This window comes from Argiope bruennichi, chromosome 10 (genome assembly GCF_947563725.1).
Source record: "Argiope bruennichi chromosome 10, qqArgBrue1.1, whole genome shotgun sequence".
Taxonomy (NCBI): Eukaryota; Metazoa; Arthropoda; class Arachnida; order Araneae; family Araneidae; genus Argiope; species Argiope bruennichi.
Window position 1 is genome coordinate 113,979,579 of NC_079160.1, and position 27,154 is coordinate 114,006,732.

General features: G+C 29.2%; 1 protein-coding gene across 2 annotated transcripts; it reads right to left on the minus strand.

Moving 5' to 3' along the window:
* Positions 1 to 13,355: 13,355 nt before the first annotated feature.
* On the minus strand, positions 13,356 to 24,647 carry LOC129989394 (zinc finger protein 239-like). 2 transcript variants are annotated; one of them, XM_056097910.1, is made up of 3 exons: positions 24,334 to 24,647; positions 21,963 to 22,152; positions 13,356 to 16,039 (listed from the first exon to the last, which is right to left on the minus strand). In XM_056097910.1, exon 3 carries the CDS (start codon positions 15,605 to 15,607, stop codon positions 14,507 to 14,509), a length of 1,101 nt encoding a protein of 366 aa, XP_055953885.1. In that variant the 5' UTR covers positions 15,608 to 16,039; positions 21,963 to 22,152; positions 24,334 to 24,647; the 3' UTR covers positions 13,356 to 14,506. The 2 variants fall into 2 exon arrangements, with proteins under 2 accessions (XP_055953885.1, XP_055953884.1); XM_056097909.1 differs by lacking the exon at positions 21,963 to 22,152.
* Between the last annotated feature and the right edge of the window lie 2,507 nt (positions 24,648 to 27,154).

The following is a 27,154-nucleotide window of genomic DNA, read 5'->3' on the forward strand; positions in this document are numbered from 1 at the left end:
GATATTGAAGAGAAAGGATATAAATTTTTAAAAAAAAGCGTCATGATGAAAAAGAAATGCGTTGATCTCAAATTGTAACTGCATCAGTCAGGGCTTCATGTGATCAGCTGAAGTAGAAGTTGCCTCAGGCCCTTCACAAGATCCTACTTTTGCTACGTCGTGACCATCATGTGGTTTTATCTTGATCGCTTTGTAAGGTCCTAAGAATTTAGGTCTAAGCTTCAGACCTCCTCCTAAATTAGTTCTTTTAATTGCTACCAAGTCGTTGATTTTGTTGCGTCAAGCAATTCTACGATATTTATTATACTGGCGTCGGTTCTCTTCTTACCATTTGAAGATGTTTGCTTTGGCCTTCTCCAGAAATAATGCCCATCTGGCTGTGTTCGGTGCCAGGTCTTTCTTTTCCATCGTCTTTTGAAAGGTATCACAGTCGGTGACTATCTTAAATTTTTTTCCCAAGAGATAACTTCGAAATCTCTTCAGTGCCACTATAATTGCTAGCACCTCCAGCTCATAACTTGGTAGTTTTTCTTGCTGTGGTGATGTCTTTTTACTTATATAATCCATCATCTGTGCATTGTAATAAAACTGCTCCGAAGTCATGGCTACTAGCATCCGTATGTAATTCAAGAGGTTTCCCTTGCTGGAAAATGTGGAGTATGGGACTTTGACACAAAAGTTCTTCTAGACGTTGAAATGCCTGCTTTTGTAATGGTCCAAATTCAAATTCTACACCTCTGCGAAGTAAATCACTTAGTGGTTTTGCAATTTTTGAATAACTTGGAACAAATTTTCTGAAATATCCTGTGAGACCTAAGAAGCTTTGCATTTGTTTCATAATCTAAGCTTGAGGGAAATTTTTAACAGCAGGTTTTATTTGATGAGGGACGAATTGTACCTTCTTCGATAACATAATCTAAAACTTCATTTTTTCTTTTTAAAAATGCACCTCTTTGATAACATAACCTAAGAATTCAATTTTTCGTTTTAAAAGTTAGCACTTTTTAAAATTAATTTCTAATCCATATTCAGAAGCTACTTTTAAAACACTTTTAAGTTTTTCCAAACCCTCCGTTTCATTATGGGAAGGAATAATGAAATCATCCATATAAATTACAATTGCATTATCACTAATTAGATCCTTGAAAACATGATATATGAATCTTAAGAACACGCTAGGACTTGTGGACAAACCAAATGGAGTCCTTAAAAATTCGAATAAACTTGCATGACAAATGAATGGCAAATATTTGGTACATTTTTCCACAACTGGAACATGAAAAAAAACCATTTTTTAAATCTAAGGTTGAGAAAACTTTTGCCTCTTCTAAATGATTGAGATCTTCCTCCAGTTGAGCCGTAGAAAAAAATCTTCAAATAATTTGTTATTTAGTTGTCTGAAATACATGCATAACCTATATGTACTAACCCGCTTTTTGAATAAGAGAATTGAGAATGCGCATTCAGAACAAGAATGTTTGATTACACCCATTTGTAACCATTCATCTATTTATCTGTCTATAATTTTTTGATCTGCGAACGGTAATCTTCTTGACAGTTGCAGTACTGGGATATTGTCTTTTAATACAATATTTAAGCGTAAATCAGTCTCTCGAGGTTATTTAGCTGGTTCATAATTTTTTACCAATTGCAGAACCTTATCGCGTAAATAATCATCAACAATATGACATACATCAAGTGATTCGCTCTCAATTAAAGATGCAAAAAATGGAAATTTACTCTCAGTAGAATTTATCTGTTTATTTTGGGCACTTGCCACTTCATTTTGCTGAATAAGATTCAGACATTTTAAAGAGGAAATTCTCTCCATTACTAATTGATCATTTATAACTGTCTCAATCTCAACAGGTTTACATTCTTCATTAAAAGGAAATGAGAAAGTTGTAGTTTGAGAAGAAACTTCATTTCCTAAACAAGTTTTAACTGGCATATTTCCAAATATTTTTTTGGTAAGAAAAAATGATTTGTTTAAATTTATAAGCTCACTTCCTGAATCTTTTAAAAATTTTATTTTTTTTCCCATCCACAAGAATATCAATATATTTTAATTTATTACAGAGCATATTTTTTGGCCTAGTTCCAATTCCTGGTATAAAAAATTGACTTTCTGCCTGACTTTCATTTTTCGATTTTTCGAATCGTTTTAGACAGTTATAAACGAAATGAAAATTTTCCCACTTTCCCTCATATACATAACAAATCCTTTCCCGTTTAACATTTTAATTTTTGTTCCGACGGAATGATTCACATTTCATCTCTTGTTTTTGAAACCCTGATGCTTTCGTTTCATTAATATGTACTTTAGAATTATTTACTTCAGCTAAAGATTTACCACGAGATGAAAAAAATCACATTCGCAAACTAACTAGGTTGGCGGAAACCACGTTTTTCCTTCGCGGATACCTATGAATTCTTTTGTTCTGAAATCCAATGTTTCATACAATTTATTCGCAACAATTAAATCACATAATTTTTTAAAACCCTTTCTTATTTCTCTTGCATGACAGTAATATTCAAATGTTGCAGTTAATCGCGATGCAAATTGTACATGTGATTCATTTGGTAAGCGTTGAGCATTTTTGAAATTACTGAGACATTCAGCTAAAAATAACTTTTAATTTTTCATAATCCAACAATTCTTCCTCAGTCGCATATTTTAAAACATTGTTAGCTTTTACCCCTAGAAAATTAATTGATATCTCGGCTTGTAAGTCATTAGGAACTTCTTTAGTAATAAATGCTTTTTCTAAGGAAATAAAAAACAAATGTAATGCCTTGGGTTTCTCAGGAACAGAAATCGTCAGTGTTTTAACACTTTTTATTCAATTTTCATCACTGAAAAGCACGTTTGTTTGCTCACCAGGCAATAAAACAAGCACATAAAATTTTTAATAATGCCAACCAATGTTCCATAGAAGGAATTATGATGAATGCAACTAAGATAATAACCCAAAATACTTCATTTAAACAAACCATTACCGCATAAGACTTATCCATCTTGGTGGAATCTTTTTGCCATAATTATAAAAACTCAGTAATTACTTTCGAAAAAAAAAAAAAGCATTCAGAAACATTTTTGTGATAGATTCGATGAAAGTCTGTTTCGTTTTCGCATTAAAAAGGCGAAAACAGTATATTGGCAAAAAATTAAACAATATCTCATAATCCAAAAATGTTTCTTAAAATTATAAATAAACATTCGAATCATACAAATCTGAACTCTAAACACAACAACATTATTATACAGAACAATCGCTTTTATTTTTTTGAGATCCAGTACATCAACGTGAACTATTTGCAAAGAACTTTTCTAATCAAAGTACAAACATTGAGCATATTCCCTTAGATTTATTTGGAATAAATTCCTTCCTCAACAGCAAATTCGAAATTTGGGAACTTAAGAAAGCAATCTACAAAACTGAAATCTCTACTCCTGCATCTTGCAACATCCTATCCATCTGATTCAAAAATATCACCAACGATCAACTTCAAATTATTTTGAAACTATATCAACATCAATTTAATTCAGCTTACATCCCGAAACAATGGAAACACGTTCTAATTATTCCGATTCCGAAACCTAACGAAGACAAAACCATACTAGTTTCTTCCTATCGGCCCATTGCCCTAACCTCAGTTTTCTGTCAAGTCTTTGAACGCATCCTCACTCAACGCATTATTTACTATTTAATTTGTAACAAAAAATTACGCAATTGCTTACATGGTTTCATACCCTTCAGAGATAACGAAATTGCAATTTAAAATATTCAGGCAAAAATCACAAAAGTTTACGAACAGCAACAACAAAAAATACTTCGTTGCTGTGAATCTCGATATTAAAAGTGCACATAATTCTGTCCATATTGACAACCTTATTTTTAAATACTCAAAACTTAGTATAACGCGCAACAAGGCAAAGTGGTTGTTCAACTTCCTTCAACCCAGAACTTTCCAGGTTCACTGGAGGCAGTCTTTTTCTAGTATCAAAACGTTCAACAGGGGCTTACCTCAGTGCAATGTTCTTTCACCCATTATATTCGTCATCTTTATGCATGACTTTTAGGAAACTATCAAAGAAGGGGTTGGTATAAAATTTTCCAAAAAGAATCAAAATTTTGTAATCCTCAAAAATCATGTACTCAAGACGATAAATGATCTCAAGATATTTGCATCAAAAAACTATTGTTCCAGAACTAAAGATATTATAAATATCACAAATAATAGTATTATCTGTATATTTTACAATGGTTGTACCATTATTAACAAGTTTTCTGTGACTTGGATTTAATGCATGCAACACTATTCAAAAACAGCTTTGAGAATCGCTCTAGGTCACTCAAAATGGACCCCGAATTTTATCCTCCTGAAAATTGCTTTTGAGGAAATTCTTTCTGAAAAAAATCCAACGATTGGCTTCTCAATTCTTCATTAAGCAAATGGCTTACATTCCCCACTTCCAACAGACCACTCCCATAATAATCGTTAAATTCAAAGAAAAAAAAATCTATTTCGTTTATTCTCGAGAATTTAGACGTATCTTCCAGTCAAAGTATTACCTTGCCGGAAATCCCATGGACTAATCTAATCACTTCAAACTTTTCCTTACAGATTTTAAATTTTAAAACAAAAATTTACTTTTGTTGAAATGAATAACTATTTTAATGAATGCATTCGAAATTTCTTTCCCGATCATTTTATTATTTCTACTGATGCATCCAAAACATTCGAACACACCTCAATTTCTGGGTTTTCTTCTATTCAAAAGTTCATGTTCCAAATCTGTCCTCTGAATTTCCTTTTTACTATATAAAATTTAACCATTGCTGAAGCATTAGATGTTCTCGTCATTCCTGAAAAAGAATTCCTGATTTTTACAAACAGCTATTCTATGCTTACATCCTTAAAAAATATCTCCATCCAATCGCCAAAAATTATTCAACGTATAGCCTCAAAAACTGAAAATTTAACCAAACTAAACCAAACAGTAAAACTTACTGTGGGTGCTTGGTCACTCGAACTTAATCTGGAACGATCATGCAGAACGTTTAGCCATAGAAGTTACATAAAATACACCTTGGATTGAATGTATCTCTTCTGAAGATATTTCAACTCTCAAAAAAAGGGACGCATGAGATCACAATGAATAATTATCGAAAAAGATAATATTTCATCTTCTTAGGAGACATTCCGAGAATTCAAGCACTCTCTTCCTGGTTCAAAAATCGGATTTAAAGATATATATATATATATATATATATATATATATATATATATATATATATATATATATATATATATATATATATATATATATATTGGCCAGACTAATCAGCAAAACAATTACAACACCAGGACTTTTGAAACGTATTCAATCTCCAAAATCATCCCCTTTGTCATAAGTGTAATAGCATTAATGATACTGAGCACATAATTTTTACGTGCAAAAAATATACTTATTATGGGAAGAATCTGTGTTCTTTTCTACAAATGGATCAACAAGCTATATCCTTCAAAAATGTTCTGGGAAAAATAACTCTAGCAAAAGTTTCTTCTTCCAGTTTCTTTTCAAGCAGTGAAGCACATAAATATCTACCAACTTCATGAATCAAATTCTATTATGGTCTTTTGCCTAATCATCAGTTCGTGTTGAATGAACCCTCCGCCTTGAACAATTTGTGGAACTAAACTTTAAAAACCTGAACATGGACTGAATCGAATCATCGACACTGCTCTGTAATTGCTAACTGACCGAAACTTCAATTTGCTTTTGTCCGCGCTCTTATTTTGTAGATGAAATGTCTTGTTCTCTACATCTGGGATAGCAGGGAATAATAGCCGTAGTTGCTATAAATCCTTACCTCTCACTACTTTCGAGTTTCAAGTTTACACCAAATAATGTCACTGAGTCAGAAAAATTTAAAGTAGTTGTTGGAATCTGAAGTATGAGGTAAACAAAATTGTGTTAAAATGAAAAAGCGAACAAACGCAAAAGCACTTTTCAATTAGTTGTAGATAGTACAATATTCAGCCAGAAATATTATTGAGATCTACAATATTCATTGTTACAGCTACATGTAGTGGCACAAAAAATGTGTCCGAAAATAAAATGGTGTTCACCAGAAAGAAATGAGTATTATTTGAAGAGTATTACATTCATAATTCTGCTTATAATGATATCGAACAGGAAAAAGAGGCTCATCATTGTTAAACGTATCGCTACGCAGAAAACTATCTTTAAAGATGTGAAATACGACTTATGTGATATATTTTGTATTGGTGTTCAGTGTTATTATTTTGAAAAGTAATATTTCAAGGCGGGCAGTATGTTCTTACGCCAAGACCATCTTGTGAATTTTTGAAGCTATCGGCAGAGAGAGTGTTTAGTAAAGCAGTGAGCGTTGAGCAGTAAGAAAACAATCTTGAAAGATGTGAAATACGACTTTTGTTAAATAGCAAGTCAAGCAAATACTGCAGTTGTCTCTTTCTAACCGCTTTGACATTTCCGTTGTACAGTTCACAAATGCAAAGGGACACAGATTGAATCCACTAGAGTGGAGGTCAATGTAGTTAATTGACACTTAAATATTCTAATTAAGGATAGAAACAGTCAAAGTTGTGCCTCTAATTACCTGCAAATACATTATACTTTGCAACACAAATATATACGTGAAAGGTAATCTATGATGCATTTGTATCTGAGAAAAATATCGAAACCAGTTCTGCCATAAAATAGAAATAAACTATATTTTTTAAAAATATAATGGCATTATATAATAAGAACAATAAAAATAAAATTATTATAAAGCATTTAGATAAAAAAAAAATGTATTTTTCTATTCCCACATTAAAAAAAAATTATACAGAGGTGCACTTGAAGCGTTTTTTTAAAAAAATGATTACCATATTTATGAATTCTTACTTTACGATTGTATATACCAAATTTTGTATCCGCAGAAGATATTGCGCTGTTATGATTTAAAAAGATGTGATTTTAAACTATTTTAATTATTGGAAATGAAGTGCACTAAATCTTATTTTATACAGCGGAAGTGGCCTCGCAAAACTTTCTCACATATTCAATAATAAATACATAAGTTCCTTTTCACGGATTAAAAATTGCAGATATCTGTTAAGGCACAATAATTCTTCCAATGGTAATGATGAATTGCAATAACTTGATTTTTGGCACGAATTTGGCATATTTACTGAATCTATCATTTGGTTTATGCCTAGTTTTCTGATGAATATTTTCCGGCATGAGGTGAATGGAATCAGTGTTCTGGATTCGTTTTTCCCACCTGGAAGATTTGACACGGAGTTACATTTAATATTGGATTATGATCTAAAATTGATAGAAATCTACAAATCTAGTGTAAATAACCTAGATTGAATTTCATTTGTCTATTCAAAGCGTTTCTAAGTCGTCTTGTCACAGCCAGACAGTCAGACGCACTGACATTTTCCAAAAAAAAATGTCTTTGGAAATTGGAGAGGTCTAAAATTTGGAGATTCCTAGATTCCTCAAAATTTCGAACTCAGTTTTTTTTAACGATTATAACATTTTCTATATATTTCATATATGAGAAAGAAACTAGAAATTCTGAGTCACCTGCTAAAGTTGTGGTCATCAGTCTACAGCATGCCAGTCAAACGTACAGCGCTTGCTTTGTAATATTGCTGGACTTTGCTATGTTCTGACTTTTCTGCACACAAAACGATAGTTTGGACGCCTGATTTTAAAGAGAAGTCGAATATAAATTTATTTTAACTGTGATTCTGTAGGAGTTCTTCAAATTTGGTTTAAACCGAGAATTTGTCAATCCTTCACTTTCAGCAAGCGTCAAGGATTGATAATAGAAACTTTTTGACTCCTCTTCTGAAGAAAAATCTGACAGGCATATTTCCAGCGGGTTAGGGTTCATATTTTTTTTATCGTGACAAGAATGGTCTAGAAAGGCTTAAAATCATAAATTTGTTGTTAACTATAGTTTGAATTCTGAATAAAATTGCTATTTGCCAATAAAGTAAGAAATCAAAATTGTTGTAAAATTTTATCTGAGTATTGAAGATAAAACAGGAATTATTAACAGCTTTGAAAGTTTTTTAAAATGAACATTTCACAACCTTGTCTTTGTAAAAATTTGGAGAATCAATACCTTTTAGAGAGCAAGACCAATCAATATATATATATTGACGATTCTGACGAGGAGGAATTATTGAAGAAAACGAACGAATGCCCCAAAGAGAGAAGTTGTTGGTATTTTAAATTGCTGCGCGCTTCATTGTCCAACAAATTTTAAGAAGTAATGCAAATGCGAATAACATATAATTGAACTATTGAAGAACAATTGTCAAGAAGTAAAAATCAATGAAGTTTTCAAAATGTTATTTTTTGAAATAAATTACAGACCGAGGCGAGGAAGTGCACTCTTTTCCATTTATGTGACAAAAATATAGTTGATAGCATACTATTCGGTGATTAGTATTAATCGGTTAATATTAAATTCTTTATCTGCATTTGATTACATTAAGCGTTAATTATTGTGCTATAAAATGAAGGGAGAAAAAAAAAAGAAGTTATTATTTTCGTACTTGATATCCCTAACATTGTTCGAAATAAAAACATCGCAAAGTGCTTGCAGCATTTTTTTTTTTTTTTTTTTTTTTTTTTTTTTTTTTGTGCTAAGAATGGGGAAGGGGTGTAACTATTCGGAAGATTCTTAAGCCCCTTGTAGATAGAAAATCCAAGGTTTCAATCCCAGCCCAAATGTGAAATTGAAAAAATATTCAGGGTGGTTATCTTTTTTGATTAATTTCCCCACTGTTTTATACCAGTTTAAGAATTTTTTTTCCTGGAGTAATTTTGATTAACCGATAAAGTGCTATGTCCTGCTTCGCTTAAAAAGGAAAAATTTTCTAGGTGTGTATATCATTTTAAAGTTGAAGAAGCTTTAAATGTTGATTTTTTTTCTTTGTTTTCCGTTCGCTGACTCACGTGACCTCTCAGCAGACACTTTTCTTTCTTTTCATCTCCACATCCTGACGGGGTTTGTATTTACTCTCACGAGAATTCTCATCTTCTTGATGGCTGCATGCCTAAGCAATTCATTAAATGGCATAACGGTTTCTGGTGTCAGTATGTGACGGCTATAAACCAGCTCGAAGTCTGATGCAGTTTGAATGCGGCTGATTTGCAATTTTGTGATACATATCAGGATGTCTCTCGGTAAATAACGAAGATATCTTCGATTTTTGAAATTAAATGTTTTCCTGATTTTTATTTCAAAAATCGGAAATAGTAAAAAAATGTTCTGCGCCAAAACTGTAGCGGGAAATACGATAACATTTCTCCTGTTCTTGATTACCATTTCCCGATATATCCTTGCATGATGCAGAACTTTGAGTCTTCAAAACCTTCAAAGGTGGCTATGTTTCTAAGTCCCCCCCCCCTCCCACCTCTTCAAATCAGCTGCACCTTTTCTTTAAATTTGGCATTTTATTGCTTCGTTAATTTTTTCTCATGCATTCATGATTATTATTTTTGTTTCATAGAAATAATAAAAATACAAGAATAAAATATTTGAGAAATTGATCAAATAATTAACAGTAAAAAATGACTACAAAATTTTGTCAAAAATTGTAATTCCTATACAAAATGGCAAAATATTATTAAACAGCTCATTAAATTTGCACGACAGATATTTTTAAAGGTCTTGGATTATTTTCATTTTGTTCTTTTATAGACGGAGTATCTTTTGTAATAACGCATTCATTTTTCATTTATTTGTTAAAAGGTTAGAAAGCGCTACTTCAACAAAGAAGATTTCGTTTATTCAATTGAAGCATTTTGTGGAAAAACTGGGAAGAAACACAGTGTGATGTTGAAAACAGTCGATTAAAAGTCGGGGCTGTGCTAGTAAGAAAATACTATTATTTTTCCCAAAACACATGAAACAGGGAAATCTCTTGAAAGAAAAAGAACGAAAAGGAAAACATCAAAAACTTAGTTTTTTTTTTAGATATAAAGTTCGACTTCGTCTTGTAAAGATATTGTAAAAATCGTACCGACATAAAAAAAAATATGTGCAAAGATTTTACATTCAATTTTGCTTTTAAATATAAAGAAGTTAGAATTTCTAGGTTTTATTATTAAATGTACTTCAAGTGATAACAATTCTGTTAATAAGACATGCAGCAAACATAGACATAGACATATCAGAGAAACGCAAGCAGATATTTTTATACAAACGTCCTATGAATTCATCTGGAATACTGTTTTTTTTTTTATTTATTATTCAGTTGATTTATTTTTTTGTTTTCAACTTATTTTTAAATTATAGATTGAAATAAAAAAAAATACATTTTTTTATATCCCATATTTTAAACCAATTAATATTGATTATGTAGATGAAAATAAACAACGGATAATGCATTCAAAAACAAACATGCTAGTTTTAATGCATTAAAAACTGTTTTTGAAACGCTAAACAATGAATTAGTTAAAGAGTGTCAAATATGAACATACAAATTAATATTCCCTTAGAATTCAGTTAGAATATGAAGCTTGTTGCTCGGATATTTAATTCACATATTATAGACGGTTTACTAAAAGATGCGCTGAAATATAACTTAATGCGTTTAAAAGATACTGCACATTTCAGTAAGATAAATTTACTTGGTAGGAAATGGTTAATGTAAAATCTGTGCTTAAAAGAGTTCATAAAAGAAATGACTTCTAGGAAATTCTTGTGTTTTACAGAATTAGATATACAGAGCAGATTTTTTTTTCTAGACTGGTTGGGAATATGGTAAAAATAATAATAATAATAATGTCAGTAGTGGTTATAAAATCAATGAAACACAAAATACACAGTCTAAAACAACCAGTGTTATATTAGAAGTAGTTTAATATTGCAAAATGAGTTGGGTTTACATTTTATCCAAACTGTGAAGTTCCAAACTGAAAGTGTAGAAAATAGATTTGGACAATATAGACAATTAATGTAATAGAGGCTACTGTAATATTTTCTTTTACAGAATTATTAGATGTTAAAAGATTGCAAATCCAGTCGATTCTGTCTTTGAAACTGAAACCAAATGCTTTTAGCTCTTTGAATGTTAATGCATCCGATTTGCATTAAACAGAAAAAAATATTCCCATTTGAATAAAGTTTTCCAAAATATAAAGTGTTTCTTCTTTGAAAAATTAAACTTTTGTTTAAGTAATGAAGATGCTTTGGATATGGCTGAGTTCCAAGATATTTTACACCATTGTATAAATACTTGTCTGTGCAGGATAAAATGTAATTACTGTAAGATAAAATTAACAGTAAGAAAAGAAGCTTGGGTTTCTATTTTTATTCAAATAAAATTTTTAGATAGGGAAGGGATAAATGTCCAAGCGCTGCATTATTAAAAGAGACTGAAGAACAGTTTTTGAGAAATCAGAATAATAGAAGCTCTCGATATTCAATTATCATTTTTTTTTTTTTTTCAAATCTTTGACAGAAAAAGCTCCTGATTTCATATCTTGTGCGAACAATAATTCTTCTTCACTATTTCAAAATTACTTAATTCATCCTTGTATAAATATATTGTTGAAAAATTCTTTTAAAAATATCAATAATAATTTGAAAAAAAAATTCCGTTAATAAAAAGAAAATTAAAAACACAAATCAATAAATTCAATGAAGGAAAAAAAAAAAAAAAAATGGTGGAAGAGGGGCCATACCCAAAAATAAAAGTTAAATGAGGGTAAAAAAAAATACCACTTAGAAGATATATGTTAAAAACTTTAAATATTTAGCTATATATAATGACATATATTGTTGATATATATATATGCATTTAATGTATAAAATGTACATTTAATCTGTGAAAATCATAGATGTAGAAATGTGTGATTAGTGTATTAAAATTATAATAATAATGATTTAAAAAATTTTTCTTTAGATTTATGTTTTGTATATTCTTTTATTCAAAACTTTTTGATTCCTATTTATAAATGTTTTAAGTCATTAAAATGCAAATTTTAGGAAGGAAATAAAGTTTATAAAAAAAGGCACAAAAGATAATTTATTATTTCAAATTATATTTTGACTACCACAAACATAATATTGATTCATAGTATCTTCTTAAAATAGTTAGTGGGTTTACAACAATAAAAATTATAAACTGTGGTTTATAGTATTTTTTATCTACTATAAACCACAGACATGGACTAAAAAACAAAGCTAGTATGTGTAGAAAAATATTTTTAATTAAAAATATATTCCCCAAATACTGATAAGTAGTTATTTTTCGTATATAAATTCTAAAAAATAAGTTTTATGGTATTGCATCATTATACATTCTTATTAAAAAAATTCTGAATACATTGGGATACATTGAAAAATTTGGTATTCATTAAAGAAAATACGGAGTGTCTGCTAATTTTAAATGATAAGTGAAAGAAAACTATCTTCTCGTGACATCACATATGCAATGTACAGCTTTTTTTCTTTATGTGGTGTTGGCCTAAAGATAAAAATAATACTATGTCCTTTTTTTCTTATTTGAAATATTACTTCATAAGTAGAGGGATATATGACTTTGACTAACCATATAACGTGATTAAGATTATTAAAAAATATGTGGAAATTGAATGAAATGTCTATTGCAATCAACCAATGATATTGGATTGCTGTGCATCAATTTAAAAGCGTGCTAGAATGAGAATGTTAAAGGAGAAGTAAAGAGAGTGAACATTCATTATTATTGTCCAAAGAAAGTAACATTATTTGTCATAATTTTAATGAAAAAGAAAAAAAGATTACTGAAGATTGTATTAAAAAGAAAAATCTGGTTAAAGTTAACTACAACAAAAGAAAGCACACATAAAATGTGTGTTTAATTTTATAAAATTTACTTCAAAGGAAAAAAAATTGTATGACAGTTAAACTGTTATTTAAAAAATATAACTGTTTATTCTTTCACATGGTATTAAAGATTGTTTCTTCTATTTATTCAATTGCATATCTTGATAAATAATTTTTGAAGTTACAAAATAGAATACCTAACATAGAATGGTTATTATTAAATATATTTGTGAATATTATAAAAATACAAGTATAATCTAATTTACATATACTGATATAAATTAAGAAGCTATCAAACATCAGAGGATAAAATTCTTTTGTAGTGATTCCAAGATAAACATTATTTAAATGGAAACCATTTTGTGTCTAATATTTTACAACATATTACAAATGTTTACTGTTATTATACAGATATTTTAATAACTTATACATTGTAAATCATTTAAGAGTAGGTAATATAAAGACACCCCATGCTGTTCAATATACAATTTATTCATAAAAAGTTATGTAAAAACAAACTGTCACAATCTGTCACAACAAACTACAATAAATGTAAATAAATTCATCAATATATTGTGATATACTAAATTAGAATTAATACTTCAGGTAAAAGTTTAAATAAAACAAAACTTTTTTTTATTTTTAGCCGCATTTTGTGTAAAATTTCCACCGTGAATTTCTTTCACAGTGTTGATATATCCGTAAAACGTTTCTTCGCTTAAAACGATTTAAATGCGTATTTCACAACAACAAGCTTTCCATAAGTATGTGTTTGTAATTGCATTGAAATGAAATTAAAGCGTGAAAGTATTGTAAAAGAAAATGGAAACAATTTTCTAAAATTTCAAATATATATGACATTACTAGAAAGGAATTAATAAATGATAAGAGAATAACTAAAACTGGCATGAATATTTTGTGAATCACAATGGAATCTTATTCATTTATAAATTATTTCACTTTTAATATTAATTTAAATACCCTAAGTATGATTCATACTTTTCAAAAAGATCTTTAAACTCCATAATTCACAAAGGCATATTTAGTCAGTTTTTCATATGTGTGTTACAAGGAAAATAAGATGGAACACTCTTATAGAGAGAGCACATCAACAATATCATTTTTATTCGATTTCTGCTTTTGATGCAATATGTGTCAGCAAATGTCTCTTTAAAACATAAGCAAGAAAATTTCTTATTAAAAATGCTTTATTTAAACAGTTTATCTTTAATACGCACCCGCAGACTTTTTAAACATCAGCATCAGAAAATTCTCATTTACCGAAGTTGCAGATGATTTCGCATTTCATATCAGTTAGTGAATGCGTCTTTGAACTCGAGTCTTAAAAAAAATTTCTTTACAACATATATCACATGCTTAGGATTTCTAATCGTATGTGTATGAATGTTTATTGCAAAATGATTTGGCAGAAAATGCTTTCTAGCACTCATGATACGTGTACGGTTTTTCTTTCGTGTGCGTCCGTAAATGCCTCTTTAAATTTGGATTACAAGTAAATGCTTTACTACAAATCACACGCGCAAACGGTTTCACCTTCGCGTGCAATCACAAATGTTTCTTAAATGTCAGTTGTCGGAAAGAGCTTCATTACACAAATTGCATTCAAATCATTTTTGTTCCTTATGGGTTAGAATATGTTTATTTAATGACGAATTATTAGCACATTCTTTATGGCACACATGACATGTGCATAGTTTCTTTTTCGCATGCGACCGTAAATGCTGGTTTAAATGGGAGTTTCTAGAAAATTCTTTATGACACACATCACATGAATACGGTTTCTCTTTCGTATGTGTTCGTAAATGAGTTTTTAAATTCGAACTGCGAGAAAATCCTTTATGACATACATCACATGAATACGGTTTCTCTTTCGTATGTGTTCGTAAATGAGTTTTTAAATTCGAACAGCGAGCAAATCCTATATGACACACATCACATAAGTACGGTTTCTCTTCGGTATGCGTCCTTAAATGTGCCTTTAAATGCGAGCTCACGGAAAAATTTTTATGACACAGTTCGCATGAGTACGGTTTCTCTTTGGTATGCGTCCTTAAATGTGCCTTTAAATGCGAATTTAAAGAAAAATTTTTATGACACACATTACATGAGTATGGCTTCTCTTTTGTATGTGTCCGAATATGTGTCTTCAAAGAAGAGTTGTCAGAAAATGCTTTATAACACACATCACATGAATAAGGCTTTTCTTTCGTATGTGTCCGAAAATGTTTGTTCAAAGAATAATTGTCAGAAAATGCTTTTAAACATACATTACATGAGTATGGATTTTCTTTGGTATGTGTCCGAATATGTCTCTTGAAAGTCGAGTTGTCAGAAAAAAGTTTATAACACACATCGCATGCGTATGGTTTTTCTTTCGCATGTGTCCGAGTATGCCTGTTCAAAGAAAATTTGTCAGAAAATGCTTTATAACACTCATCACATGAGTATGGTTTTTCTTTTGTATGTGTCCGAATATGCTTTTTTAAAGACCATTTGGCAGAAAATGCTTTATAGCACACAATACATGTGTATGGTTTCTCCTTCGTATGTGTCCGTATATGGATTATTAAATTACACCACTTGAAAAACAATTTACCACAAGCATCGCATGAATATGATTTCTTTTTTGGAGGAGTATGTAAGACCTTTGAAATTTCCTCCTGAGGAACAACTTGATTGCATAGATCATCAGAACGTGGCTTTTCCATTACAATAAAAAATAAAAGCAATAAAAAATTCAAGCTTTCAAACAAAGCAAGTTGCAGAAAAAAAAAAAATCAAAAGTAGCCTATTTACTTTCACATTCAATTTCTAAACGGGATTTCAAAAGTTCCCACAAACGCATGCATGCATTCAGTACACACAAGAGTTTTCTGTCATGACTGAAGGGAAAGATGCATTTTTACATTTGTTTGTTGGAATTACACTTTTCTACTTGAGTTACAAGAATTGTTCTTTTCACTTTCGTAGTTCCGGATTCCACCGTATGTTGCATTTAGAAACCAGTTTTGTAAATCGCCTGCTTATCGTTGTCCCTTTCACAAAGAAAGATGCGATGACTCCGCAGCCGTTCTCCTTTTCATGGAAACACTTTGAAATTGCAGCATTCAACAGGTTTCCTCACAATGTATCTTCGGAATCTAAATAAAACAATTAACATGTCTTTAGGCTCAGTACAAGTGAAAAATCTTCAAACATGTTTAAAGTTTTAAACGGATTTATAGAGTTTAAAAGTAACGAATTTCATAGTTTTGGACTGATTAGAACATATATAGGGCGATTAGAATAAAATGCCAGCTTTGAAAGGCTTAATCTTAGTAATAAAAAACTTCAATGAAATAATAAGAGATGAATTCTGTAAATTACTATCGATTTTACGCTTGGCTTCGTCTACTTTATTGGTTTTATGTTTTATGTGATTTCTCGTCTTACAGTTTTCGATTTTTCATTTTCAACTCCTTAAATGGGTCCAGGTCTGCAACTCCGAATTAATAACATCTAGATGGTAAAATTCTACAGCTTTCGAATCGAGAGCTTTTACTTTTGCCATAGGCTATATATAATATGCAACACATAAGTGGCAGCAGAAAGAGTGTGGAGTTTTTACATTAATACCAGCAATTTTAAGAGATTTGTCTAGGACAAGTACTAAATACTTTTGAAAAAAAAAAAAAAAAGAATCCAGCGTTTAAAAACAAAAGGTATATTATTTGAGGTTAGAAAATTTTAAGGAATGTAGAGACTCTTTCGTTTAATATTATCTGTAAGGGTTCCATGTACCATGTTTGAAATTAGACCATTATTAGCCTGCATAATAACTTATTGTTTTCTCTACAGGAAACATCTATGCACAGAACGTTTGAAAGACAATGATTTGGCGGAATTACAAACGTGATGTAAGATCTAAACGATTGATCTGAAATCAAATGCAACCAGCATTCTCGGGAAACCAGCTGGTCGTTTGAGGCGACTAGTGAATAATAAAATGAAAATTAAAAAAAGTAATTCAATTTATAATAAGTAAAATATAACACCTGTCGTTGCAAACTATTAGAGGCAAAATTGCAAATAATGCACCCCTTTCCTCCCAAAGAAAATGGCATTTCCATGGCCATGCTGACAAAGATCCATTTAAAAGAAAATGATATGCCAATGAATTTAAACGAAGGAAATTTGTGTGAATTGCGGCAGGAAAGAGAAACTAACTTTTTTAATTTTAAAATGGGGCTAAAATAATTCTTCAATGGTGGAATTTCCAAACATTATTTAATAGCATAATCCATCCCACCCCACTTAATTTTATGTGTCCTCCCTAACTTTTATCTTTTGCTGGGTTTTGAATCACCCTACTGATCTGAATAGATTTTGTTGGATTAAAAATTTAATAGTAATAAAAAAAAGCAAAATTTTGAAACATAAATGTTTTGTTATAACAAGGATCAACATATTTTTTGAATAATTCCTTATTTTCCAGTTTAACAATGACTCATTAATTATTTATCATACTAGCAGAAATGACCACCCCCAAATTTTCTCGCATCCTCTCTTATAAAGGTGTTAACACAGAAAAAGTCCTGTATGACAAAAGATTTCTAGACACATTTCTCTGATGTGCTTTATTAATTGTAGAATTCGATTCCTATTTAAGTAAAAGATTAGAAACATAATATCCAAAGCTATTTTGCATCAGACAAAAACTGAATATATATATAAAAAAAAAATATGCAATATAAATAAACTGAATGTTTACCGGTCAATTATTCAGAATACCAGAAACGATTGTGATTCTATGTCAAAAATCCGGAAAACTAGAATTATGTTATGAGCATAATTCTTCATAATTTTGTGATGCTCATATTTTCAAGCATTCAACTAAATACTATTCTGGAAAAAAGAAATATTCACCATTTTATTTCATTTTGTTTTCTTAACATTTTTTTTATTTAAGCATTAAACTAAAATAACTTTTTGCTAGTGCAAGCAGTTCTTCGAATTGCTGTGCTTACAGTTTTCTTAGCCAATGAATGGAAGTCCATTTTGCTCAAGACAATGGCTTTTCATTTAAATTCTTCTACACAATTTTAGAATTTAAGCAGCCTGTTAAAATATCTATATTAAAAGGGACTTGTGAGGAATTAAAATCAGGAAGATTAACACTAATGGGAAGTAAGGTATTCTGAAAAAATGTCACGGACCAAAAAACTTAAAAAAAAAAAAAAAAAAAATGTCATAAATTCTTATAAACTTAAATTGTTGAAAAATTGTACGGTCTGTGCAGCATACAGACTACTCGTTCTGAAAGAGGTTCATTATTATATTACCCAAACAATTACACAGACATTCAAAAATAGGTCCATAAAAGAAAGTAAGACACAGTTAACAAGTTTCGTCAAGATTAGGCGATTCCCTTTAGTTTGAATATTTCACCCTAAAAGCTTACATCCTTATTTTCAGCTCCTGATTAGACAATTGAACTATTCATCAATTAAAATTATAATACATCAATTATTTGTTAATTTTTATAAAAGCAATGTAAATTCTTGTTTCAAAATTTAGAGTTAGATTCAAAAAGTTAAGTTTGTTAAAAGATATTTCTTTAGTAGTCACTTTTTTCAGAATGTAGTTGCTTTATTTCATGTAAACCTCTTTGTGAATGGACTGACCTGAGTAGGATTTCTAATAAATTCAGTTAATATAATCTAAATGAATGACAAATGTATTGAACTTATAAATTGAATAAAAATTAAATTATAAAAGAAAGGATTCCATTTCTCAACATATATCGATGATTCGGAGGCAAAAAAAAGTAGAGGAAATGCACACTATAAGGCCTCTTTTAAACCAAACTTAACAATTTAATAGCATATTTCAACACATTTTTTTAAAAATCAATAATTAGTTTCTGGTTGAAATTTGTCGTAATTTTTTGGTTTTTTAAAAATTATTATTACAATGTATCATGATTAACTGGCATTAATATTTCTTATAATATTAGTCAAGCAGATATTCGGTTTTTAAGTATTATAATAAATCAACGAAATTAAATAGATAGGAAATCCACCTATTAAACTTTACAATGTTTATTCATTATCCTAATATCTTATTCATAGAATTTTTTAAATTGATTAATTTGGCATCTAGATTAATAAAGTCATTTAAACCAAACTACCTATAAATCCCCCACACCCATCACCCCACTTAACAAACGGCAGCTCAGTGGAAAATTCTCAATTTTCTTACCCTAATTTTTGATTTATCCTAATATCCGAATATAAAATTGTCTATTTTGTAAGTTGATCATAAATGAGCTTAGAAATGAAAATGGAAGTATCACAATGGATAATACAAACAACAGTAAGCAAGAAAAATTTGGGAATTTTACTTGCATTTAATTTAAATTAGCAGATTTTATGAAATCTTTAAGCTGTTATAAAAGTTAAGTTTTAAGCAAACCTTTATAATTCATCATAAAATTCATATTCTAGAAAAGACTCCTTAAAGAATTCATTCTCACGTGATTTTCTTTATTTTAAATGTAGACTGATCAGTTCATGCTTATTTCAAAATGTAAAATAACTTCTTATCATAGGCATCTCTTTAATATTTATTCATTAAAAAAGTAAACAGATTTTTTTCATGGAGTGAAATAATTACTTTTCTTCATGTTTTTCTGCTAATATAACTAAAGCTTTAATGTAAAAAAATGATTTTTTTATAACAGGTGCACAACATTCTGCTAAGAGTACTTAATGAAATAGGACAGAATTGATTGATAGGTTGCGTGAAACAACAAGCATACAATTTTAAAAAAAAGGGGGGGGGGAGAATGCTGGAATTAGTTCTCGATTATGACTTTACGACAGTTTTTATCTTTGTAAAATATTCTTTTAACACAAGATTTATGCAATTGATTTTGAGTTTCTAGTTCACAATAAATAAATAAATAAATAAAATCTGATACTTATGTTTATTCCCTAACTGTATGGGAAAATATCTTCATAACAGTGTATTGTATTTTAGATATTGGGTTATTTTTTTAAATTCATATTTTTCATTTTTTTAAATTCATATTTTTAAGAAAATAACAATTACATTGCATGAACATTTAATTGCAAAGGAAATATATCAAGGAAAACAAAAGGAATTTTACTAAAACAGATGTAATAAATGTATTTGTATGTTGTTTTAATCAGCTGAAATACAGAATCAAAATTTATGTTTTAAAGAGAAATAATTTATTTTTAATAAAATCAAGTAAGAACAATGATTTCAACTTACTGATATATATATATATATATATATATATATATATATATATATATATATATATATATATATATATATATATATATATATATATAAACCCTCACTATTTCTATAAAAGGGGAGAAAAAAATGGAACTTATTTTCAAATAATTTAATTTACTACAGAAAGTAAAAAGCGAGTGCTCTTTCTATTTCATGCTTTTAGGTTTTTAAATGTAACATAAGCAAATGAGCTGACCAAATTTTTAAGCATAACGTTTTAAAATATAGAAATTAAAAATGGAAACTGAATAGAATACCATAAATGGGCTGAAAACTTATACTCCAATTCAATTTAAAATTTCAATGATATAGCAATCATATAAATGAATCCTCTAAACACTTTTGTTTTTTTAATATTGATATATAAAAACAATTTTGGCAATTTACTAAGAAACTACATACGTATTTAAAAAACATACATATGAAATTACAATCCTTTTACATGTTCATTAAAAATTATTTGATCTGCTTGCTAATTTGTAAAATAAATATAATTTAAAAAGAAATTTTTAATGGTTTGTGATATGAAACTAAAAAAGAGAAAATTTGAATTCACAGAAAAATTTAATGAGAATTTCCACCAACCTTCATTTCAGCAGCATATATTATGAAATTAAAATCATCAACAAGAAAAGAATAATTGTGAAGAGTTTATTTGGGGTTTCATCTATATTATGATTCCTACACTATCTAACAACAAGTAATTGGACACCTGTAAAAAAGAAGATAAACACAATTTATTCATATTCAATAGTTGGCAGAGCCTCTACCTAATTGCCTCAGGAATGATTAATTAATCATGTAAACACTTGTGGAATTATCCACACACTTTTGAAAATGAATTAATCATCCAAATATTGTGGAAAGTATACCTTCCAGGGCATACTTTGCACAAGTGTTTGGACACGTGGAATTTGGCATTTTCTTCCAATAGGCTTGTAGAAGACATGCAAGTTCTTTCGCTAATTTTGGATGGTTGCTGCACCACTCAATTATGCAATCCAACTCATCCCAGAGGTTTTCTACAGAATTCAAGCCTGAAACCTGGGCAGGCTAGTTCAGTCGATTCAGACCATTGTCATCATACCAATCCACGATGAACCTCACAACATGACAAGTGGCATTGTCATAATGGAAATAACAATGATTCAATCTGTAAAATTGCATAGCATAGCATAGCAAACACATGATTGTCCAGAATGGTGGAGTCAGAGTTGAGCTTACTATGAACTGGGATCAAGGGACGAGAAACACCCTAGACCATAATTCCATCTCTGCCAAACTTTAGTCGAGGCACAATGTATTCTGAAAAAAGGTGTTCTTCATGCACACCTCAAACCCAGAATCTGCCATCTGACCCATAAAGATTGAAACTTGAATTCATCACTAAAGAGGACTGGTTCCCACTAATCTATGGTCCAATTCCGATGTGCCTTTTACCACCTCAATCAAGCAGTGTAATAGGATTTTGTAATCAAAGGATTATGGGCAGTAGCACGACTATGAAACCTAGCAAATGTTCTTCCTTGCAAAAGGTATTTATCGAAACAACAATCTTGGATGCTTGTTGGAAATTCTGGAGTATGTGAGCCAGCGATTTGGAGTAGTTTTTCAGAATTTCTTTGGAAAGCACACATCAGTCACCATCTCTTAGTTTTGCTAGTCTGCCGATTCTAGGCACATTCAGACAATTACCACTTACCTTCTATTTCTTAACCACAGAAGCCATTGTATATTTTGGAATGTTTAACTTACTAGATATGTCCTTCAAAATCAGCCATTTCTTTGATAACAATTATGCCTTTTTAAAAGTCAGATAGCTCTGAATTCCATGGTATCTTGCATGTGACTAATGCTAATACTATTTCCTACATGATACTCAAGCACAGAAGGCATGGCATAGATCAAGGCAGCAAATATCCTCATTAGCATGGTAGTCCAATACCTGTTGGTAGATACTGTACATATAATATAGGAATATCCCTATGTTTAATATATATTATGATTAATTTAATCTATATTAAAAATACTTATTGATGTTTTTTAGGAATTTCTGTATTATTAAAAGACTGCAGCTTTGATCAAATTCTATAAAACAGCTTCTCAAAGAGATTTTAAAATTGATGAATTTAGTGGTATGTATGTATATTTCTCATAGCCTAAAGTATATAAAATTGGCAGCTGAAAAAACCTTTTTGAATTGTAACCTCTATCAACTAAATTAAATACATTCATTATCAAGTATCTATGTATTTTTGGACAATAAGGGATATTTATAAACTCAATTTACGAATAAATGGTCTAAGAGGATCTCAAATCCAAAACAGAACATACTAATTTATCATTCTCGAACAAGTATAATTTATTATATAAACATAAAAAAATAATAAAAAAAAGATAACTATTCATATGGGTTTTGGAATAAGCTTTTAAATTACTTCTAAACATATGTTGTAACATTCGCACCTCTTTCCTTCTCATATTATTAGTTCTGAACTGCTACTTTGCAGGAACAATCTGTTGCATATTGTTTCACTAAACAGTAAGTAAAATATATTCATAAGACTGTCGTTACATTTTAGATTCATGCTTGTAACTATTTTTCTTTTCAGATTCATTTTTCAATAAAATTATAGTTTTAAACCATGAATACTGAAATACACTCTATATAATGAAAAACAAATCATTGAATTAGAAGAAAATATAAAATATGCTTGAATACTTTCTTGCATAAGAAGAAACAGTAATATTAAAAATGAAAAAGTGAAATACTAATTCAATAAGTCATCAAAGAAAAGCATCTTTAAAATCAACAAATTTATCAAATATCAGATATTTTTTTAAACTCAGAAATGCTCAATTTTATTCGTTAAATTTTAAAATTACACAAATTAATAAATCAACAATTTATTAATTTTGATTTCAGGTAATTCTTGGTTTATGTTTTGATTGACAATATTAAGCCATATTAGTTTGTAAAAAACAAACAAAAAATGCATAACCAATCTTTAAAATAATAGCATTTTTAGATAATAATATATTAGATTATAATAATAATAGAGAGATTTCATATATTTAAATAAAATCAAGAATATACATAGAATTAAAGGAGATAACCAATAAATTACTAAAATCAAATGAAATAAATCTCTCAACTTCTTTAAAAAAATTAAAGATCACATTTTGGAACAAAATTTGCATCTCAATTAAATTTCAGTTTCATAAATTAAGGGAAATTTATGTGGATTTTTATAAAAGCATATGAAACCAACTTTTATATTTAAAATGGCATAATGAAAACATAATAACGCTAAATAAAACATTGCTAAAAATTAAAAAAATTTTAATAATAGCATTCTTAAAAAGAATTAATCAAAATAGACTTATTACATTAATGAGTATTCATGTATTAAGTACAAGAAAATTTTAATCACCAAAGATCAGCCACTAATAGGTTTTTGACAATTAAATTTTGAGTATGCTGACAAATTAGCATGTTTTCAATACACAAATATCTATAAGGGAAATTCACCAATACACAAGAAATTATGCCTATATGGAAATATATTGTTCACATTTCCTTAACACAACTAATTGTGTTTATTAACTCAATGAAATTTCAATTCTTAAAAGATTTTTTAATATGTATGATGGATTCAAATAAATAAAAATATATCATATATTAATCTCATCTAATAGTTCAACACATGTAGTATGTAAGTTGATGCATGGTAGAAGTAATATATATTTTTAGCTTAACTATCTCAAGAACATGAAAAAAAATTTATATATTATTTAATAAATAATAATATATTATATAATTAATAATAATATATTAATCTATTATATAATTAATAATAATATACTAATCTATTACTTAATTAATCATCAAATATTTCATCTGCAGGTAATTTTCTTAAAAACTACGCAACATTGTCATAGTAAATTTAAAATTATTTAACTACTGAATCATGCATTTCATATCATGCCAACAATAATTAAAAAAATTATTTGACAAAACACACTTAATAATTAATAATATACAAACACAAAATGACAAACATAAAAAATAAGAAATGATTTCGCATAATTTTAAAACAATAAGGTCAATTTATTCCATACTCACAATATAAAAGCTGATTAAAGAAGTGAATTATATTAGACACTCAATAGAAGTGTTACAACTGGAAAAAAAATTGTTAATTTAAATTTGCTGATTACTATTTTGAATTTTGCACATGTTTCTAATATTACAATGACGAGTTTTCGAAAGTATTCTAGCTGTTATGTAAAGATTCTTAACAGCTAGCTACCAGCTGCTCTAACACCTTGAATCAGTTCCAGCAGACCCATCATTTAAAATACTTGCTTTATTTGACACAAGCACAAAACATGAACACAAAAGACACCACAACTGAGTAAACACTACAGTTATTTACAAGTCACACAATGCACCCAAGCTGCCTAATTGCACACTAGAGGTAGGTCGTTCACGAACGAACGGCTCATCAAAGTAAATGAATTGAATCGGGTCGCTATATTCTGATTATTTCGTTCATTCACTAATGACTGTGTGGACCCGGCTATTTCCGTTCATTAATTGTGTGGACCTGACTATAACCGTTCGCAAACGAATAAGTGGACCCGGCTATACCCGTTCATTAGCCTTAGACTGACTCCGCCCCCTGCTGGAACAACAGTCTTCTATTGGTTGACCAGGCTCACTCCCGCTCCTACTCCCCTGTCTTTGGACTATGGGACAGCGTCTACAGAGATCTCTTGCTCTTTTCACTCTCCGATCCAGACCCATGCTAACGACTACCCGACCAGCTCCCTGCTACAGCTCACCATCTATTTCCAAAGTTAAGGGCATACTATAACGCCAGGCTTTCATTACCAGGATCATGGAGATAGCCTTGCTACGCAAGGCGGGTGCTCCGGAAAACTCTACCACACCGGTCGTTCAATAGCTGTGTGAGAAGCGGATAGCGAAAAAACGATCATACAATGGTAACGGACTTTGAAATTTTCTGAGCAGGAATGCTCCGATTTTACTGGAGAAAATAAGTAATATTCACTATGGTTCATGATCGTTCTCCCACTATCCGCTTACGTCATTAGCATTATCAGGATAAAGAATTTTTCCGTGTTTAGAAAATCAAAAATGTTAAAAATATTTCATCATTTACAACTATTAAAAAAAGTAGGAACGGTTTTTATTCAACGTATTTTGAAAGTTAATTAAAAAAGTATTTTATAAATAAAATGTTTTATAATTCAAACTTTAAAAATAGGGTTGATTTTTGGTTTCTTAAATATTTAATTAGACTTCCTGAAAAATGACAGTAAAACTAAAGTGTCTTCAGTACTATATTGAAGATGTAAGTTAGAAAAGTATGGTTATGCTTTTTTTTCTTCTTATATTTAAAGTGAAATAAAGGTTAACCTTATTTTTTTTAAATTTTTAAATGCTTTATTTAAAAATATTAGTAATCAAATACCCATATTTATGAATTTGATATAATAATTTAGAAAACTTAAAGAAATTTATCTTCCTTTGAGAAATTTCTGAGAATAACATTTGAAATCATTTTAAAAAGGGCTTTTGAGCAACAAGGAAGTATCAACCAGCATATTAATTGAAGCTGCTGTTTTTCTTCATATCTTCTTTTGTTGAGTATTTTAGTTTAAAAAGTTTCTTCTTTTTTTTTTTAATTGAAAGATGAGCTGATAAAAAATTACAAATTCTAGATCTTATTTTTGTGGTAATTTGAAGCGAGAGTAAAAAATACAATAATTATATATAATAATAAAGATTTCAACTATCATTGTAATCCTAGTTCATAAAAAACAGGATTATTTACATCATGTTTCCTAATTTTTCTAAGAATTTAATATATCTCCCACTTAAAGATTCCATGTAATCAATCCAAATTCCATTTAATCAATGAATTTTTTAAGGAAATAATCACTTTAACTATTTTTGCAATAAAAGTACTTTGTGTACATAATAATTTGAAATATAATAAGCATCTACATCCTATTAATGGAAAAAAAATTTGATCTAAAACCTTTTTTTGAGCAAGGAATTTAAGGGGATGTACTTCTACTGATATCAATCATTCCTTAAATTTTATTTCAGTCTAATAAATAATTGCAAAAATAATAATGATAAATTATAGTTTTGAAATTCAGTTCTGGCAAAGAACAAAAAAGCCATTTGTCAAATTAACTGTGATAAACGAGAACTATTCTGCAGCTGCATTTTTTTCCCCTTCAGTGGCAAGGATTTTCTTTTAAAACATATACACTTTTTGTTACTGCATATACTTTAAGTTTGATGAATACTTAAGTTTTTATTATGGTAGCATCAGAGAAAGATAACTGGAAAAAATCATCAGTTTAAATTAATAATAAAATGTTTATCAAAAAAGACAAAAATAAAATTTAATAAGATCCCCTCCCCAGATTCTTTGGATTCTTAAAAATAAACAATATTTAGATAAAATTTACATGACTATATACTCAAAAGGGAGTCAATCATGGAATAACTATCTTGGTCATGTTTTGCTGAAATAGTTTTCTGTAGTTAAGCAAGTAACATAAAATAGGAAATCTGCATGTTTTCACCACCATGATTGATATGCATTTATCAGAAACAAAATTAATCAATAATCCTAGAATAACTATTAACCATTTCTTCTTTTAAAAGAAATCTTAATAACTCATATGATTTCAACTTTTGTCCATCAAGGACTACTGGTGCAGCTGCCAAGATTTTTCAGCATTTTTTTTTTTTAATTCAGAGAATTTAATTTACTATCTCATTCTTTCAGATATATTTAAATAATACAAATATGTTTTAAAAATTTGGTTTCTGAACATTTTAATTTAAATAAAAGTTTCAATTTTTTTGTTTGAAATTATAAATTATAAATATTAATAAT